Source organism: Myxocyprinus asiaticus, chromosome 16 (genome assembly GCF_019703515.2).
Source record: "Myxocyprinus asiaticus isolate MX2 ecotype Aquarium Trade chromosome 16, UBuf_Myxa_2, whole genome shotgun sequence".
Taxonomy (NCBI): Eukaryota; Metazoa; Chordata; class Actinopteri; order Cypriniformes; family Catostomidae; genus Myxocyprinus; species Myxocyprinus asiaticus.
Window position 1 is genome coordinate 28517879 of NC_059359.1, and position 21333 is coordinate 28539211.

Here is a 21333-nt window from a genome sequence, read left to right on the forward strand (position 1 = left end):
ATTTATCGGGCAATTAATATTGACCATTTGTAGAAAAGATACTTAAGTATATTTAATTCTGCTCTCTGTTTTGATTATATCCAATAGTAAACCCTGAATAAAAATATAATAAAATGTTTATCAAATTTAAGTACTAAAAGCATACATACACTTTTTATAATTTATATATGTATTCATGTACAAAAAGTTTGTTTTACTCAAGCAAACACAATCATTTATGTCAAAGCTTTATTGCTTAGATTACATAGATATCAGTTTGGATTGGCTATATGTAAAACAATAATAATTATTGGGCAATACACAATATGGCAAGTAGAATTTACAATTAAGCAAACTAATTTACAGACAGAGCAAATATCCATGATAAGAGTGCCTTTCAGTCTCACAACCCTTCCCTCACTCACAAATAAACAAGATATGAACTTAAAGGCTTCCAAATTACCTCCGTTATTTCATACGAGAACAGTATTGACACATAAAACATTTATATCTCAATATCTCTCCTCTCTGTGTCAAACAAAGGTAAGTATTTTTGAGCTCACAGTGCAGGGACCTAATTTTCCCTATATGAGATGTATATGTATTGTTATTTTGAGAAGGACAATGGCAAGAACTGTTGTTGTCTTCAAAACAAACAAAATACAAAATTACAACAGATTCTCTGAAGAGTAAACGTCTGGCAAAAGCTGTGGTAAAATTGTAGTGTAATTAAATTACATCCACCGTCTGGTTGTGTTAATTGATGTACCGTTGGCTTTTCATCATGACCTTTTTTCACATGAACAGTCATCAGTTTGTCTGTCTATCCATTCATGCTGTGCTGGGGCTGAATGGGTGTTTCACACTCCTTTTTTTGTCTTTAATCTCCCCACACTGCCACCTCTAAAAATCGTCCTCCATCTCGTTCAACTTTTGTTGAAATTCACACCTCCAGTCTTGCTGTTTTGCTCTTCATAGCACCTCTCTCCACACTCACACTCTATCTCCCTTCACTCCATTATTCCCTCCATCCTTCATTCTGTCTCTCCCTCTCTCTGGCAGAAATGTGCCATCAGCGTGTCTAGATCACGCCGGTCAGCAGCTGTGTATAGTGAGCTTTCTCCCATCATGCTCAACGCCATGCGCAGGGTGGACCAGATGTTGTCTGACATCACATTCGCTGCTGCACCTGGTCCCCGACCTGCGCCTCCCTCTCCGTCCCCTGCGGCCTGTCTCTGCAGCGAAAGTGCCTCTAGGAAGTGCTCTACTGCCTCCCTGAAAAAGACAAAGGAGAAAAGGCATGACACATTACAATTTGTGACCTGCTCCATCATTTTGAGTTACGTTGACCCAGAAACACAAATTGTATGCACTAAAAAAAATAAAAAAAGGAAAGTCTCTGCTTTCTATTTATATAATTATTATGTTTCTACCCCAAACCGTTGCCAAGATATAATAATTTAAATGTTGACTGAGACTTTCCTGTTTACTTAAATGCATAAAACACTTTTCTGGGTCAAAGTGACTTATTATGATGGAGTATGTAACATTTATTTTGTGTTATTGTTTTGTGGCATGTGTACCCTAGTACACATTTTCTATTACTAACCTATGGGCACCTAGGTTGACACAACTGATGCCCAGGTTATATCGGCTGCGTACAAATCCAGGCTGTAACTCCAGTGCTCGTCTGTAAGCAGCTACCGCCTCCTCTGATCGGTTCCCATTAGCAAGAGTTGCTCCCAGCTTGTTCCACAACAAATAATCCTTCATGTGGGGTTAACACAAGAAAGGAGAATGTTAATGGGGTTGTTCACCCAAAAACTTAAAATTCTATAATTGTTTACTCATTCTCACGTTGTTCCTTGACTTTTTTTCTTTCATGGAACACAAAAGGAACGGTTACAAAGAATGACAGCCATACTGCCTAAATTCCTTCTTCGTTGAGGGGTAAAAAGAAGTTCGAAACAGCCGAGCAATGGTGTACTGTTTGCAAACATTCAGACACCTGCCACACCGCTGTTGGAGGCATTTAGAGGAGCATTTAAAATGAGGACGAACAAAAATACATGTAAAACCTTAACTAATGTGACATTAAAATGTGTTATCAATGACTTCATGCCACATTCTATGAGTACAATTCACATGAGATCAGTAAAAGTAGCTGTTTTAGCCACTCGATGATGATTTAAAGTTATATACATACAGTGGAAAATGTTTAATTTGTGTTGTATACTTTCATGGAGCTATTGAGCTAACATGCTATACCCGCGTACATTATATAATATGCGCAGATTACACGTTGTTATGTTAATTTATGATGACACTGATACTACAGCAAAGATCAGTGTATAAAAGAGTGTTAATGGGCAGAATAAAGACAAAAGAGTGATGATATTGATAAGAGAGGCATATCTTACTTAGGGCAGATGTGTGAATTGGCTTTCGCTGCAGATACCACGAGTGAATGAACACTTAAAGAGTATTTGAGTAGATTTGATTCCTTTAGTAGACTAATTTACAAAAAAAAACAAAAAAAAAAAACATGACGTGTGACAAGGAGGAGGGCATGGCGGGGCCGTGATGGTACATGGCCGGCGCCGAATCAGCTGATCAGCGGAAGAGCGAGATAAAGGGGAGCCGGAGGTGCCAGTTCGAGGGACAAAGATGCACGCAGCCGCATTGCATACATGTCCGTGTTTGTTTTATGTTGTTTTAAGTTTGAGTTTTGACATTAAACTTACGTTTACTGTTCAGCCGGTTCCCGCCTCCTCCTTGCCCATCCTTATACTGTTACAGTGGTGCCGAAACCCAGGAGGGAGGAGGGATGCGCTGTTGCTGAGTCCTCGCTGCTGCCATGGGAGCAGCCGCGGCCATCTGCCTGGGGACGGAAGGGTTGCTGCCGGCCGCCGAGAGCCGGAGGAACCGCTGCCGTCCGCCATGGGAGGAGCGAGCTGGTGTCCGCCAGAGGGTGGAGGAGCGGTTGAGGACTGGGCAACAGCGTGTCCGGGAGCCGGCGAGCAAGTTCTTCTCTCTCCTCTCTCTGTGTCTCTGCCGCCCTTTACCTCTCCCCACGCCTCCCCTAGTCTCTACCCCAGTTTCACAGGATGCGGGGTGGACCACCAGCTGACAGAACGGCCGGAAGGGCAGCGTCTCCCCTCCAGAGATGGGGGGAGTTAGACAGACTGGTGGTGCCTAGTGTGATGAGGAGGAGAGCATGGCTGTGCCGTGATGGTGCACGGCCAGAGCTGAATCAGCTGATCTGCAGGAGAATGAGATAAAGGGGAGCCGGAGGCACCAGTTTGAGAGAGCGTACATGCGGCCGCATTGCATGTGTGTCTGTGTTTGTTTTATCTTGTTTTAAGTTTGAGTTTTGTTACAACATGGTCTTGGAAAATGTCTCTAAGTAAACGATCATACAGATGTAAGTAAATTTGTACCTTCTCGCAAATCACTCTGCACGCCAGTGTGTTAATGCTGACTGATTTTGACTGAACAATGTAACTGAAAAATCTGTTTGCCTCAAAGTAGGTGGAGCTCCAGGTCACACCTACTGAAGACTTGGACCAATGGCAGTAAGAAGGTTTCTAGCAGCTGGTGAGAATTTTTCCTAAAAGTTCGCTCAGGTGAGCTGTTACAAACCACCGAAACGAACTCAAAAACACCTTTTTGGCTAGATTTTGTTCTAAAAGACGTCACACCCCTTCTTTCTTTAATTTCGTGTGCAGTATATTGAGGCCTTACTGGACCCTGTATACTCACTGAGAAGATCTTCTTTGCTCAGAGCCAAAAAGAAGTTCAAAACAACCGAGCAACGGTAAACTGCTGACCACGGCGCTGGGAGAGGTGTTGAAAGGTGCACAAGACCGCATGTAAAAAATGTACTTGTGTGACATTATAATATGTTATCAATGACTTCATGCCTAATGCTATGAGAAGAATTCACATGAGATCAGTGAAGCTTTCACCACTCGATGATGATTTAATGTAAATGCAATTAATGTTTACATTCTGCATTCATGGTGCTAATGCGCTAACACTATATGTGCCGGTTATACTCTGTTTTTGTAATTTATGATGACAAGCTCTTTTAGTACTGCAAAGATAGGTGTATAAAAGTGTTAATGGGCAGAATAAGAATGATAAGAGGCATCTCTCACATTGGGCAGATGTTTGAATGGCTTTCGGCTGCAGATGGCACATGAGTGAAGCAGCATATAAAACAGAATTAATGGGCACTTAAAGAGTATTTCAGTAGATTTGATTCCTTTTGTAGACTAATTAAACAACCAAAAAAATTAAAATTGCATGACATGTTCTTAGACAATGTCTAGTGATGTCCCAATACCATTCCTTTTTTGAGAACGAGTACGAGTTTTTTCTTTCTGATATTTGCCATTACCGAGTCCGATACCTGTTTTTTTTTGTTGTTGTTTTTTTTTTGCTTTATTTTTTTCTGAACTGCATATCAACATATTATTTCAATTTTATCATCAAAATAGTGTTTAGATAAATAAATTACAACTTTAATCAAATGAAAATATTAAAATTTATTTTCAACATAATATTGTATTATTTTTTATCAAATGAAGTGCTTATATACTGAACCTCACAGCACAATCCAAAATACAGCATTGGAGTTTTACACTGCCTGGCCAAAAAAAAAGTAGCATACTCGAATATTTTGTTGGACCGCCCTTGATTATGGTGCACAATCGTCATGGCATTGTTTCAACAACCTTATCCAATGTCACAACATTTATTTCCATCCAGAGTTGCATTAATTTTTGGCCGAGATGTTGTATTGATGACGGAGAAGTCGAACCACTCCGTAAAGTCTTCTCCAGCACATCCCAAAGACTTTCAGTGGGGTTAAGGTCAGGACTCTGCGGTGGCCAATTCATGTCTGAAAATGATTCCTCATGCTCCCTGAACCACTCTTTCACAATTTGAGCCCGATGAATGTTGGTATTGTCATCCCGGAATATACCCCTGCCGTCAGGGAAGAACAAAATCCATTGATGGGATAACCTGATCATTCAGTACATTCAGGTAGTCAGCTGACTTCATTTTATTGCTGCATAATGTTGCTGAGTCTAGACCTGACCAACTGAAGCAACCCCAGATCATAACACTGCCTCCAGAGGCATGTACAGTGGGCACTATGCATGATGGGTGCATCGTTTCATGCGCTTCCCTTCTTACCCTAACGCGCCCATCACTTTGGAATAGGGTAAATCTGGACTCATCAGACCACATTACCTTTTTCCATTGTTCCACAGTCCAATCTTTATGCTCCCTAGCAAACTAAAGTCGTTTTTCTTCCGATTAGCCTCACTATCAAATGGTTTTCTTGTGGCCACACAGCTGTTTAGTCCCAGTAAGTTATTGTCGCATTGTGCGTGTGGAAATGCTCTTATTTTCACTATTAAACATAGCCGTGAGTTCTACTGTTGATTTTTTACGATGTGACTTCAAGCATTTTAGTGATCTCCGATCACGAAGTATACTGGGGCCTTAACATCTCCTTTATGTTGCATGTTAGAAAGAAAGTCATACTGGTTTGGAACAACATGAGGGTTAATGACAACATAAATAAATGAAAAATATCACTTTAAGTATAATACTGATGAACAATTTAAACAACCCTGTGCATGAGTGTGAATGAGAGAGGACAAACCTGTGGTGTGATGGACAGAGCTGCTGTGAAACAGTCCACAGCCTTGTCATATTCTCCACTCAAGTTGAAGAGAACTCCCAGACCACACTGCAGCTCAGGGTCCACCTGAGTGGGATCAGCGGCTGCTGCACTCAAAAACAGTGACTGCACTTCATTAAACAGTGCCCTTGGATGTAAAAGAGAGATAAAAAGAGAGGGGGAAAGAAGGAACTGGATGAGCCATTAACTTGATAAAGGTCTGCTCTGACATAAGTATTCCTAAGTCATATTTTATCTCCTTAGAAATTATTTTAAAACCTGCACTATCAACTGATTAATGCACTGAACAGAGTGCATATTGTCTGCAGATGGAACTCCACACCAGTGTCTGTGTTAAGAGTATTTTTAGACCATTGCTTACTAATGATTGGTGACAAATGTAAGGCTGTTGCTTGGTTACAATGCCCAGTCCAGTGGGTTATGTATGTCTCTGATGCAGCAAAGGCATACATTTTAAATTAATCCACAGAACTGCACTCATATGTAAGTTTTAGATAATTTTTCCAGGTTCAATATAAATTAAGCTCAATCGACAGCATTTGTGGTCTAAATAATTTTGCCTTGTTACACAAAAATCCCAGTTACTGTAACACACAATGGACGTTAACAGGGATGCGTTCTGAAGGCAGAAATGTGACAAATAATACATGCATTATTTGACCTATGAAGTTGTCTAAATCTTATTTTTTTGGATGAGACCACTTTTCTAGGTGGGATGAACTTCTGGTTAAGCATTATCAACGTAATTCCCGTGGATGGAGTTCGCTGGCTGCATGTAACTAACTCTTTATTTCACATCCTTTTTGGGTATCCCTAAACGGATTGTGCAGAAGTTAATGGGTTTACTGGCATTACGTGGCAATTCTATCACAGTAATCTCATGCCAACACAAGTCATGTGGTTACATTTGAAACAGTATGCACTTTAATTAGGGAAATTTAACGCATTCATTTCTGGGATTAATAGCTGACTCCCTCTACAGACTACAGCTCAGCATTCAACACCATAGTGCCCTCCAAGCTAGATGAGAAACTCCGGGCTCTGGGCTTAAACAGCTCGCTGTGCAGCTGGATCCTGGACTTCCTGTCAAGCAGACGCCAGGTGGTTAGAATAGGCAGCAACATCTCCTCATCACTGACCCTCAACACTGGAGCCCCACAGGGCTGTGTTCTCAGCCCACTACTGTATTCCCTGTACACACATGACTGTGTGGCAACACATAACTCCAATGCCATCATTAAGTTTGCTGATGACACGACGGTGGTAGGTCTGATCACTGACAATGATGAAACAGCCTACAGAGAGGAGGTGCACACTCTGACACACTGGTGTCAGGAGCACAACCTCTCCCTCAACGTCAGTAAGACAAAGGAGCTTGTGGTGGACTTCAGGAGAAAAGACAGAGAACACAGTCCAATCACCATCAATGGAGCACCGGTGGAGAGAGTCAGCAGCTTCAAGTTCCTGGGTGTCCACATCACTGAGGAACTCACATGGTCCGTCCACACTGAAGTCGTTGTGAAGAAGGCTCATCAGCGCCTTTTCTTCCTGAGACGGCTGAGGAAGTTTGGAATGAACCGCCACATCCTCACACTGTTCTACACCTGCACTGTGGAGAGCATCCTGACTGGCTGTATCTCCGCCTGGTACGGCAATAGCACTGCCCACAACCACAAAGCACTGCAAAGGGTGGTGCGAACTGCCAAACACATCATCGGAGGTGAGCTTCCCTCCCTCCAGGAAATATATACAAGGCGGTGTGTGAAAAAAGCTCGGAGGATCATCAGAGACTCCAGCCACCCGAGCCATGGGCTGTTCTCACTGCTACCATCAGGCAGGCGGTATCGCAGCATCAGGACCCGCACCAGCCGACTCCATGATAGCTTCTTCCCCCAAGCAATCAGACTTCTGAACTCTTGATCTCCCACGATCAAAATACATCAGCCCTGCACTTTATTACTCTTTTATCTCACACCGGACTGTCATAAATTATATTACTGTCATTATATTATGTCTCTCTTAACAACTGACTATCAACCGACAGCCTGAATGTCAATACAGTACAATACTGTACATTCTATATATATACTTTTTTCATATATATTTTAATTTTTATTGAATAATGTGTATCTATATAGTATCTATATAGTAAAAAACAAAAAACAAAAAAAAAAAAAACAGCATATTGTATACTGTACAGTGTATGTTATTATTTGTATATTGTTGAGTGTAATTGTGTATAACAGATGTTTAAATTGTGTTGTGTTAATTTGATGTTTTAAGTTGTGTAATTATGTATAACAGATGTTTAAATTGTGTTGTGTTAATTTGATGTTTTAAGTTGAGTGTAATTATGTATAACAGATGTTTAAATTGTGTTGTGTTAATTTGATGTTTTAAGTCGAGTTTAATTATGTATAACAGATGTTTAAACTGCGTTGTGTTAATTTGATGTTATTGTAAATTGGTATATGTCTCATCACTGTCACGACTGCTATGTTGATCGGAACTGCACCCAAGAATTTCACACACCATTGCACTTATGTATATGGCTGTGTGACAATAAAGTGATTTGATTTGATTTGATTTGATTTGATTTGACTCTTTAATGCATAAAAATAAATAAATAAAATGCAGTTTCCGTTTTTTTCACTTCACGAAACGTATATTTTAGAAACTTTACACTTCCTGTGGCTACAATTCGCATAAATAAATTTCCTGGAGGTACACACTCAACTCAACTGCACATCCTATTACAGACACTGATTGTGTGAGTAGTGCACGCTTGTTCATTGCACGCGACACATGTCTTGGGCATAATAAACACAGTAGCAGACTTACTGTACGGGGAGCAAAGCCGTGCCAGAGAGACCCAGCGTGTGCGCAACTGAGACTGAAAGGCAGCCAGAGAGAATAATAGTTTTGAGATTTTAGACTTTAGCATTCAATTTGTTTTATACCTGTTTGTATAGTCTAAAAATACAGCAGCAATGTACTCTTACATTTATTTTGCCAATAAAGCTTGATATGAAGTGAATCTGCCCGATTGATCCTATTATTAAAAAAGTCCACTGGAAAACGGCAAAAGAAAACTTTTAATTACAGCGACTGATGTCAACTGATTTTATGACATGTATACATATACTTGAATCAAAGAATTTAAAATGTGTCTATATTTTAACATGTTTATTTTTACATTATTAAAATAAATGATGACGAACCAATTTTTGGCAAATTCTTTAAGACAAAATATAAATATATTTATTATTATGTTTTAATGTTAGTTTTAATGTACCAAGATAAATCGTGATTAATCACAATCAGTTTTTATTAATGTGTTCTTTTATTGTAAGTGCCTTTCTGTAACACCGATTTTTGCTTTTAACAAAAAACTGAGGAATGAGTCAATATTTTGTTGTGAGATAATCAACATTATGGCAAAAATGCTGTTAATAAAGCTTAACTTGTTTTGAACCCAGAAACATTCCTTTAAAGCAATTATCAATCCTCTTACTCTGGCAGAAGGGATCCAAATCTCTCCCTCTCTTTCTCCTTCTCCCTCACGCCTCCTCTCTCCTTCTCTTGTTCATGCTGCTCCAGGATAGGCTGGTATTTAGGGTTATGCCTTAACCAATCGCGAAGTGTCTCACAGGCCTGTCTGTGCAGTGACTCATTGGTGAAGCTCACAGCTAGAGCCATGAGGGCTGTTAGATTGTCCTTTTTCAGTTCAATACATCTGAGGGCAAGAATTGAGACTTTAATTCAAAAGGGAGGGAGCAGTATTGAAGAACTAAATTGCTGTGCAAAGTAAGAGTGCATTAATCATTCTCACCTGCGGAGGGCACTGATAGCAGCAAACTCTTGCTCATTCTCCGCCTGGCAGGTGCCCAGATATTGCCAAGCCTGCAGTATCGCCATACATAGTCAGCATTTCACAAAGCCAAACAAGAAAACATAACACTCTTTGAATACCATCAGAAAAAATTTATCATCAGCTTTTGTGTGTAGGGATTATACATATGGAGCTCTGACCAGTTGGTTGCCTGGCTCTCTCTGAACCGCACTCTCAAAGAGACGTACAGCTCCAGGAATGTCCCCTGCCTCCATCCTCCTCACACCCTCAGCTAATGGATCTTCATGGGATAGGAAGGGGTTGTCTTCTTCAAACTGATATCCCTAAGAGAAAAGTAGAGGCCTGTTCACACCAAGTCTGATGGTACAAACAACATGAAAGTATGAAGTATTCACAATAAATTTTTCACACAGAATATTTTGTCATTCTCTATTTAAAAAAATAATAATTTGAACTCCTGAATGAATTGTTCAGCATGTCAACAATTCAGAATCTATCAGAATAAAAAACAATGGATTGTCGCTGAACGATATTATGGACTCAGTGTGGAGGAGTTTATTGAGATCCATTGTTTCATTATAAGATCTTGTCATGCATGTTTTTTTTTTTAGTAGAAAATTCCGACTTTGTGTAAACAGGCCTAAATGGTCAAACAACAGTACAAAACATTGCAATCATGCCGCTGTATGGAATATCAGCATGGCTGTTATTCTGCCATAGGCACAATGCCACAGGTAATCACAGCTGTGCTGATATTCAGTACAAAAGATTGCAAGTGTAATATTGCTTTTATACAATGGCTCTATAAAGAAATTAATCTTGAGAAACATACATTGTATACATAAAATAGACAGTCTATTTTTGCCCTGCTTATGAAAAGGTTAAAAACTAAAGCCAAAGTAGGATCAAGTATTGCATGTCGAGTCGAGTGCTAACAATAGTGAAATGTCCCAGTGCTGTTAAATTTCCAAATATGTAGCGTAATTAAATATCAGCACTCTTGGAATGCCCCTGCTTTATAAACTGTAAAATAAATAAATAAATAAATAAATACAAGGAAAGGGATCAAAGAGTTTCAGTCGAGTGAAGGTATCAATCTGTAAAAGGGCACAGATTTGCATTATCAAGGTACCTTGTCATAAGAGCTGCTGAGCATTTGGTCAAAGTCAGAGAGCCAGGGGTGAGCTTCAGCATCTCTCTTTGCCATTTCCTCCCACTCCTGCTGGAGTTTCTCCCAGAAATCAACATCACTCTGAACACCAACACATTAGCACAGATAAATACATCTATGCAATATATTATGCTGAAATAAATGTAAATGTGTGAGTGAAGTCTGCTTCACCTCCACCGCCGCTTTGGCCTGTTGGAAATCTGGCCCACAAGCAGTGAACTCATCTACCCAGGATTCTGCTGATTCTGCCGAAACCTACCGAGCACAGCGACATGCCAGGCTGTTAGCAGCCTCCATAACACATTTCAGAGCCTGCAAATGCTTAAGCAATACTCAGCTGAAGGAAAAAAAGGACAAGACCTTGTTATGAATGAGAATGGGGGAATAAAGAAAGGATGTAAAGGAAAAAAAGAAAGTGAGGGACTGGGAGGCAGACAGAAGGAATTAAATCTCATTCATCCATCTTTCCTTTCCTCTCTATTTAAACATAGGAAGCAATGTTCTCGTCTAAAAAGGTACCTTTACTATTGCAGGTTCAACGCGTTTTCAAGAACTGAGCAAGGTTCTAGCTCCAAATGCTGTCTTGCTGCACTATCTACGTTAAAAGCACTATTAAAGCAACACCCTGAATGCTTAAAAAGAATACAGTACTTCACCCAAAAAAAAAAAAAAGCAATTATTTACTCACCATTATTTTGTTCCAAACCTGTATGACTTTTCTATTTTAACTTATGCAGAATACACAAGATTTTTTTAAGGTCGCTGTCCATTGTTTCAGTACAATGCTATTGGATAGTGCCTCACTTTAAAGCTTAAAGTATCCAAAAGTGTCATAGAAGTAGCCCTTGCGATTTGGTGAGAAACAGCCCAAAGTTTAAATTGCGTGTTCAAGCGAGAACTAGCGTTTTTTTGCGCTAAATCACACAAGTTCTCACGTTAGCTGGGAGAACGTGCTTCTCTCATAGTGCTCCTGAACATGCAATGGATGCCAAGATTTTCACTGAACAATTACTTACATTTCAAGTTGTTTCTCACCAACACCGTATAGTATGCCTTCAGAAGACTTGGAATATGATGCATGGACTTTTATGGAACATTTGGGTCCTTTTTTTAAGCTTTAAAGCGGGATATTTATTAAAACATTTCCTTTTGTATTACACATAACAATCACTAAATCACTCGCATATGCTACCAAATTTCGCGCTTTGTGTCTAAAAAATATCTTTTATTAGCCATTGGCAAGTAAATATTCAGATTTCACTCGCCAGTGAGTTGTGTAGTGGTGAAGAACTTTAGCACTGAGATCCTTTCACTGCATGATGTGTCTCATGAGCACACACTCTGAAAGAAATTGACCTTATTTGGCTGCAGTGGGTCCTGAACTGTCATGGATCGTGGTGTACCCTCTCTTTAGTTGAGTCATGATATGCCATAGTTACATTTAAAATGCATTTAACGATATCAACTCTATTGTGTGCTGTTCGGGTCTTTTGGACCCGTTTTGATATTTTATCTTTAATAAAAAATGGTATCCTTTATCTGAGTGGTACAAGATTTGGTGACTTTTCCTCCAGTAGCAATCTGAATATACCCAAACAATCTGGAATTGATTCAATAAGTCTAAGGGGTCAGAAAACAAAAAGCAACACTTGTGATGTTCTGGGTCATTTTTGGCCCGCTATAGGAAATGAATGGGAAATACTAAAATACAGAGATTTTTTGTTTTATTGTTGTCAAATAAAAATAAATAAATCAGACACGATGCAGAACACAACCACAGATAAATGAAGGGGTGAGACTATAAAACATCCACAATGCAGAAAACACACCCACACACAAACACACTCACACACACATACAGGTTTGTTTGACTATATTAGTGATCTCTTATTGACTTCCACCGATTTCATATCAGGCTAACAATATTTTCTATTTCCAAACTCTACCCGTAAACCTCACCATCATACAAACATGTGCACATCAATAGATTTGAAGATCAACATCTTCTGACCAATTTAAGAGATTATTTTAATGAGGACATTTGGCCCTCACAGGTGTAGACAAACCTGTCTGTACACACGCAACAGTCTCTAGAGTGTATAGAGAATGGTGCCAAAAACGTTGGGTTCCAATTCTGTCAGCCAAGAACAGAAAACTGAGGCTATCATCTGTGTACCTCAGCAGAAATCCAGATTTGTCAGATCAGGCAATGTTTTTCAGTCATCTACTGTCCAGTTTTGTTGAGCCTGTGGCCATGCCTCAATCTCCTGTTCTAAACTGACATCGATGATACCCGGAGGGGTCTTCTAATGCTGTAGCCCATCCGCCTCAATATTTGACGTGTTGTGTGTTCAGAAATGCTTTTCTGCATAGCACTGTTGTAACGTGTGTTTATTTGGGTTACTGTCACCTTCCTGTCAGCTTGGACCAGTCTGACCATTCTCCTCTGGTTGTTTTTCACACCATTCTCTTTACACTCTAGAGATTGTTGTGTGTGAAAATCCCAGGAGATCAGCAGTTACAGAAATACTCAAACCAGCCTGTCTGGCACCAATCATGCCACGGCCCACGGTCGAAATCTCATTTTTCCCCATTCTGATGGTTGATGTGAACATTAACTGGAGCTCCTGACTCATATCTGCATGATTTTATACATTACACTGCTGCCACATGATTGGCTTATTAGATAATCGCGTGAATAAGCAGATGTAGAGGTGTACCTAATAAAGGGGCCAGGTGAGTGTACTATATACCAAACATACCACATAGGTCGAAGTCTGAGTCTGACTAATCTAAATATTAATTGTAATATACACTCTCACATACTAAAGCGTGTGAAGTCATTTATATGAATACTATATATATGTGAAGATGCCCCTGCCGGGTTTGCTTAATATCTTTTTCAGTTGCATTGCGCTTGAATGCCGTCAAAAGTCTAGCACGTAAAAACAAAAATGTACTAGCCAACAGTGATTTTTTTTCTCCAATGTGTCCGTAGAGGGTTACATAAGAAAGTCATATGGGTTTGGAATGACATACGGGGTGAGTAAATTATGACAGAATTGTCCTTTTTGGGTGAACTACAGTATTCCTTTATAACAGAATGTGCTCTGGTCAGCAGGGGCTAGTTAACATAACGAAAATGACAAGACTACAAAAAAAGACAAAACAGCAATTCCAGGACTACTGCATCACTGTTGTCAGGTGATAAGGGTCCTACCTGCCTGGCGATAGTAGCCCATTGCTCTGCCTTTTTAGCTGTAATTTTGTCATTCTTCTTTTTGCCCACTCGAGTTTCCACTTGAACAGTCCCTTCCCCTGATTCCAGGAACTGGAATCGCCAGTATTGGACAGAGGGTAGGGAGGGGTATTTATGGATATTAAGGTTTTGGTGTGGGATTGTTAAGGATAGTGGGGAAATTTAGATGGATGGAAGTCAAAAGGTTAAAATGTAGGGATCAATATGTCATGACGATCGTCCATGACAAAAGGAAGAAGGAAATATCACAATTAAACTATTGCTCAGTTGAACCAAGGAATAAAACCAAGCTCACTGTTTAGAAACTAGGAACACCCTTCTAGGGGCAGTTTCTAAACATAGTTTTAGTCTAGTCCTGGACAATGTAATTTTTCCATAAAAAAATAAATAAATATGAGGTCTAGACTTGACCTATGTGCAGAAACCAACCCAATCAAAGATATCCAAAATTGGATTTCCTATGGGTAATTATTTAATACACAGAAGTGCACATTGGCAAGGACAGAGAGCATGCTATGTAGTTTGGGCTAATTTTGCCTAGCAGCTTGAGAAGAGCCAAGATGGCTGCCAGGAGGCTGCAGTTGCACCCTTTGCAGTATTTCCTCTACTGGAGGAGCAGGGAGGGGCTCGTACCTGGTTGAGGCTGGAGGCCCAGTGCTGTGCCTCCTTGGCCTGTGCTTTATCAGTGAGCTCTTTTCCTGCTATGTCCTCCACAGTCACACTGCCCTCGCCAATCTGCCTAATGAACCGCAGGAACTACACAATAACAACAACAACAACAGCTATTACACATCTACTGCTAACAGGGAATACAGAGAGAGAGATTTGAGACACATTGAACACACACACTTTCATAAGTCCACTACTGGTTTCTTCTTGACAGTTGTGTTCAGACACAACTCAACCACAGGGAGGAAGGAAACACAGCCAAAGACATAACAGTTCCCAAATTATACGATGAAGCATGGGCAGAGTAAAATGAAAAAGAGAAAGCCGAATAGGTAAAGAAATGTACATGAAAATGTGAAAGATGTCACATAACATGATTATCTGCCACACATAAAAAAGTATAACTTTAACCTGTCTATTAATTATCTACTTTCCTGGAGAATTCAAAAAGCTGTAAGATGTAATAAAAGATCCCTTGAGACAACATTAACACAGGTTTAGTCAAACGAAACTGACCCCTTGTGACAGATCATTTGTGCGATGTGGCATTGTTGCAAGCACAGCACATTCACTCTGAAATAGTTACACTTTGGCCAAAGTATCCAGCAAAATAATCAGTTTATAAACTTACAGTACCGAAATCCTCATAAAATGATGGTACTCACACACACCCCCAGTGTGTGTGGTTTAGGAGGAATATACTGTATGTATACTTGTTTAATACAACTATTTATGTGGTGACTTTGACTAAAGTGCTACAAAGTACAGTGCAAAGAACGCTTAAACAACACAGACCATAGCAGGAGATCTGTTTTTTGTTCTCACCTCTGTGTTATGTAGTTTAGGATCATCCACTTTGGCAAGGAGCTCATTTGCCGTTTGTTTTAGTTCTTCCCCTGACTGGTATTCTTGTGTCCTGATAAGATCAAAATATATGAATTAATTCACTAGGATATGGCTAGTAGTAACTCATTTTGACATCATCAGGGTTTTTCCTGGGCCAAAAATGGTCTTCGTTGGTGACTGATGTATACGGTCATCCACATGCTCGAAGTTGATTTATTACATAATTGCATTTAATTAATACATAACATAATTACTTAACTGCATTTCATGTTTACATTGAATACGAGTTATTTTTTCACCATCTAAGTATATGGAACCTTCTGAATTTTTTACTTGAAAGGTGCTATGTGAAATCAAACTTAATTTAATTAACATCTAATTTCTATTATTTTTTTAGAAAGACTAGCTTTATATTGATCTAACCACAGTAATGAAAGTCATCCATGGTCATACCTATGCTTATAGCATTGCACTGTAAATATAAGGGCAAGGAAATAAAGGCTTTAAAGTCTGAACCTCCAAGACTTGTCAACAAATTATGGACAAATTATCCTCTTGTCTACTATATGTTCTGTTGGAATGATGTTTGATATTAGGAAATAAACTGGCCTTGTTTACCTACAGATATTCCTAAAGATAACTTAAAATACTAGGAGCCTGATGAAAGGAAAACAATATTTGTTATGGAGGAAACAACCTTTTTACATGCACATCCCCAACTCTGTAAACTATTTTACTCATGGGAACATTCAGAATATTATAACTACTCTTGCTGAATTTATGAAAAATATTTATGAAAATATTTATTTTGCTTAAATATATTTATGAAAAAAGTAGCCTAAACGCATTTAAAAAAAACTTTAACTACAACTGCCACAGTAGTCACCTAATATATAAGCATATCTAATTTGAAACTGCATACCTTTTGTCAAAATACCATTGTTACTGCTGTAAAATCATGATACATTTTAGTAAGGGTGATGGTGTGTTTTTGAAAAAAACATTGTTTTGTCGCATGTCAAAATAATCCAGCAGAGCGGAGGTCTTGTGCAAGTGGTCGCGCCACACCACACGAAAACTGGCTTCAGTCACACTGCACAAATGCGTATCTCAGATGAGAAGCATATTTAGCATGTATAAAGTGCCGAACGTGAGATGAATATATTTAATTTGGTTTCATTACATTTTTTATCAAGGTTAGTTCTCTCTACCTTTTCTCTCCCTGAAGAATGTTTACAGTAAATCACTATTAACATCTATTACTGATCTGATATAAGCATAGATACATAGTATAATTTATGCATGTTCTACTTACGTCAGTCTTTCTAAATTATTTCATATCAAATTAAAATAAAATACCATTCTTTGTCTTGTTCTCTCTCTCCCAAATCTCCAAGCCACAACTTCTCCTCTGATTGCTCCAGGTACTCCTCTGCCCAGCGGCCAGGGTCTAGGAGACAGGGGGATGGGAATTGAATAGTGGAGGTATAGTAGAAGACAGCAAAAGAAAGAGTGAAGCTATTAAAGAGAATGAAAGGATGGCTGGGCAAAGACTAGTGAAGAATTGTCAACTCCATCTAATGACATCATTAAACTATAATATGGGCTAAAATAATCAATTTAAAAGTATATTAACCTGCCACTTCATTGATGAATTCTCTGGTCCAATCAGCATCAGCTGGATCTAAGCCAGCTTGCCCAGGAGAAGAGGCGGAGTCGGCACCAGACAGGAATTCTGCTGCCCAATCGCCCGACAATGCCAGAGCAGCAACGTCAGGAGCTGGAAAACGGAAAGTTATATGGATAGTTACAGCACACTGATGAGTGTCAAAATCTGTCTGTATGTGTTCGTGTATGCTACCTCTCTGAGGAGCCTGTCTGTAGTTTTGTTGATCTATCTGCTGCATTTCCTCCAGCAGTTGTCCCATATCAAAACTGTGGGGAGGTCGTTGTGGGCCCTGCAGAAACTCACTCACCAGCTGGATTTAAAAAACAACAGGCATTATAACTAGAGCTGGGTAAAAATATTGATTTTCCGAAGCATAGCGATCTTCGTTTGAATGATCTTGATATCAATTCTTAAATTCCAAGATCGATATTTCACTTTATGTGGCAACCCTCTATAATGCAAATAAATCACTCGCATGTGCAACCAAATCTCATGCTATGCGACTATAAATGTCTGTGATTAGCCACTGGCTAGTAAATGTTCAGATTTCACTCACCAGCGATTGAGTGGTATAGTGGAGTTATTAGCACAGACGTCCTTTCACTGCGTGTTGAGAGTAAAAGTTTGGTTTAACATGTTCTATGTTTCCAAAGACAAGATCCACGGATCCATTCGTCATTGAATAATGTCTCTTTTAATACCCTTTCTGTTCTTTACAGTCAGATTAAAAACAACAAAACATACATTTAATTCTAATCACACATGGATGCGCTACAGAAACCATGCACATCTTCTCTCGTTGTATACGCTTACTGACTGATGCTGATAGTCTTAAAGAGACAGTACCGATTAAGCACGTGTTCTACATATCAATGTAAATACTTGTAAATAGTAAACAATTATGCAAGTAAATACTAAAAATGTAACATATATATATATATATATGCAATTTCAAGACATTAATTGATGGAATAGTCTTAATTTGAACATTTTTCAAAAGCTAAAATGTGACCAATTTCATGAAAAACTAATGATCAAATATAATTTTTAAAATGAATATGTTCAAATTGTACCTAGAAGGGTTGCGTGGAAGGTTCCATCATAATTAAGAACATTAGCCGAAAAATAATCTCTTTTTTATGTAAGAAAAATGGACATTGTAACAGAAATGTCCCATATGAATCAAGATCGGAATAGAATTGAAAGTTTGTGAATCAGAATTGAATCGGGAAATCTGTATCAATATCCAGTCCTAGTTATTACAGTAAGAACACAGACCATTAGTGTCTGTTTAGACCAAACACGTTCTTACTCTAAAAAAGCAAGATGCAGAGCAACGAATAGAACAGAACACAGGTATCTCGAGACGCGTTTTTAAAAAAAGTCTGTTTTAACCTAACACAGTGTCTAAATAATGCTGCACTCCTGCAGAAGATGCCGAAAAAACAGCAAAGTGGTGCAGTGGTCAAAGATGTCCGTCTAGGACATGTTTACATGGAAGAACAATTTATAAGAGAGTGGCCAGACGCAAAAACCTGTTCGGCATGAACGGCCGCTTAGACCTCTATCACAATAGCCCATTTCACACATGCAGCTGGGTAAATTACAGGAAAATTGTTTGGTTGCCTTTACTGGCAAATGTACCACATTTGCTCTTCACACATACCATCAAAATGAACACTTATAGGTACTAATGATACAACTTCACATTAAGGGAAATTGCCAGAGCAAAATTTACCAGTATTTTCATAAGGGTTGTGTTCACACATGACCTCTAACCTGAAAATTGCAGTACATTTTCTGGAAAACGCTGTATGTGTGAAAGAGGCTTAAAACACAAACTGAGCAAATAAGCTCATAAGAATACACTTTAATACATGATAAGACAAAAATACACACCTCCTCTTCAGAGGCTATTTCAATTGGAGTAGGAGGAATCTATGGAAAAAAGAGAGGGTATAAAGAAAGATAGAAATAACTGAGCAAGATTATCACTCCAGTGAACCAAGGTATCTGAAAGTGTTTTAATAGTGTCAATGAACTGTGCAAACATTTAATAGGCCTATTATGACTAAGAGGTGCTAATAATTTTAGTAGCTTACAGTGGGTGTTGATCGGTGTCTCCAAGCCCCTCCCTCTTGGGTTATGTGACCAGTCAGTTTCATGAGGGGATTGGCTCCCCCACATTCCCCTTCCACTAACTCCCGCATAGCCATGGCAATACACAGTCAGGCTGGATCTGGAAACTGACACCTTTAGATATCTAGAAGTAATCGAAATATTGTCATTTGGTGGTATGTTTTATAAAAGCAACAATAGAGAAGTGGTTCAGGGTCTGAACTGGTACCCAGAGGTTGTCATAGAGACCCCATGAAAGTGCTTGATGAGCAGTTTTCTTTCCTGCTGACATAATCATTTTGAAACAGAAAGTTTGGATGGAACATGTCGCAAGGGCTCATCTCTCTTTTCTTTTTCATTTTTAAAATTAGCATGATTTGCTACTGGCAAGTCTTTTGCAGGTCGTATTAGGGGAGAAACATTCTCATTCTAAAGAGCATTTGATTGGACAAAATCTGTGCAGTGCAAGATGAGTCATAAGTATTTGTGGTCCATTTACCTGAAAAGGAAGGCTGTCAAATTTACACAATTTATAACAAACTCCATCATCTTTCCTGATTTATGCACAAGCCATTGTAAACTATTCCTTCTCTAAAATCTTTTGGATTAACATCTCTTACTTGCCATGAATAGAAAACCTCTCCAACCTGAATAGGGACTGTAAAACACTGAATCATCAGCTTCATCCCACTCTGATAAATCCTGCAGACTGAGCTACCTTTCCACTGGCATAAACATATGCTCCATAAGCTTATCTAGGCTAGAAGGATTAGTTAGATATCAGAGTTCCTGAAAACAACTACATTACTGTCCTTATGCAACAAACCCAGAACTGCAGAATAAAGGGTTATTGGTGATGAAACTGCTGTTGAAACTGCCCACCGGTTGCATCAGTCATGCGATCACTGACAGATTCCTGCATTGTCCATTTGTACATTGAGACTACAACATGTCAGACATAATGAGCACTTCTGCTCTGATCATAGCAAACATCAGTAATGGTCTGGTTTATGTCTTCTGTCAGTTTGGCTTGTTAATAGTGGCGCACAGACATATGACATGTAGATGGCAGTTACACATCCTAACGTTCCAGACAACAACCGGTTAGCTATTCACAGTGATGTGTGTGCAGTAACTATGATTGATCATCCTAAAGATGTGAAAGCACAGTTAGCTTACAGGCTAAACAAACTCCCCTCACCTGCACAGGCGATGTGGTCACCTCTCCTCTTTTTCCCCTTTTATCCGGAAAATAATGCAGTTTTATTTAGAGACAAAACACGACAGAGTCCAGCGGTTACTAAGAATACTGCTAAGGTTAACAGCCCACTGTTTGTCGGTACCTGACGTGTAAATGTTCCTTTGGTGACCGTTCTGTCTTTATTTACCTTTCCCCGTGTGGCCCACAGAAACAGGAGCAAACCAGCCACACGAATTCAACACACTACGCTCCGGCTATTCACCAACGCGACTTACGTAAAAACCAACGACAAACGCTTTGAATTGTGCTGTGACTCGCGACGGACGAGGCGAGATTTGCGTTGAGGTTACGTAAAATTCCTAAAGTGACAGCGCATGCCTTGTCTTGAGTGACAGAGTGATAACCTATTGTTTCAACGTAAAACATTTTAATTATATGTAAACAAAATGTGCATTACAGGATTTTCTACCATAAACAACTAACACAACGACAATATAATTTCGCACACCACAAAAATGATTCAAAGGCCATCAAATACAGCCACTTTATTATATATATAATTTATTTTCGAAAACATTTCACATCCTTGCAGATGTTGCTTTAGACATATAAAGGTTTATATTTAGAAATATAAATATGTAATTTGTTAATTGTGTAATATGCGTTGTTTTCAATGTTTAAAATATTTGTGGCTGTGACTGCAACTCATCTCTGCACTTAATGGAGCACTCTGTATTTTTTTAAGTAATGAAAAAAAATTACCCTTTAGAAATGAATAGTTCATTAGAATTTTTTTTTTTTTTTTTTTGCAATTATGTACACTCACATGAGATGAAGAATCCAATCATA

General features: G+C 39.0%; 1 protein-coding gene across 6 annotated transcripts; it reads right to left on the minus strand.

Moving 5' to 3' along the window:
• Positions 1–221: 221 nt before the first annotated feature.
• Positions 222–20725, minus strand: LOC127453953 (peroxisomal targeting signal 1 receptor-like). 6 transcript variants are annotated; one of them, XM_051720788.1, is made up of 18 exons: positions 20627–20724; positions 20485–20521; positions 19268–19428; positions 19065–19103; positions 17358–17475; positions 17133–17276; positions 16856–16946; positions 15476–15566; positions 14615–14737; positions 13943–14053; positions 10894–10977; positions 10684–10803; positions 9731–9874; positions 9531–9601; positions 9213–9434; positions 5660–5825; positions 1589–1746; positions 222–1254 (listed from the first exon to the last, which is right to left on the minus strand). In XM_051720788.1, the coding sequence occupies exons 3-18, from the start codon at positions 19379–19381 to the stop codon at positions 1014–1016; spliced, it is 2037 nt and encodes a 678-aa protein (XP_051576748.1). In that variant the 5' UTR covers positions 19382–19428; positions 20485–20521; positions 20627–20724; the 3' UTR covers positions 222–1013. The 6 variants fall into 6 exon arrangements, with proteins under 6 accessions (XP_051576748.1, XP_051576747.1, XP_051576750.1 ...); XM_051720787.1 differs by having other exon boundaries at positions 20485–20725; XM_051720790.1 differs by lacking the exons at positions 20485–20521; positions 20627–20724 and adding an exon at positions 19931–19950.
• Positions 20726–21333: the final 608 nt, after the last annotated feature.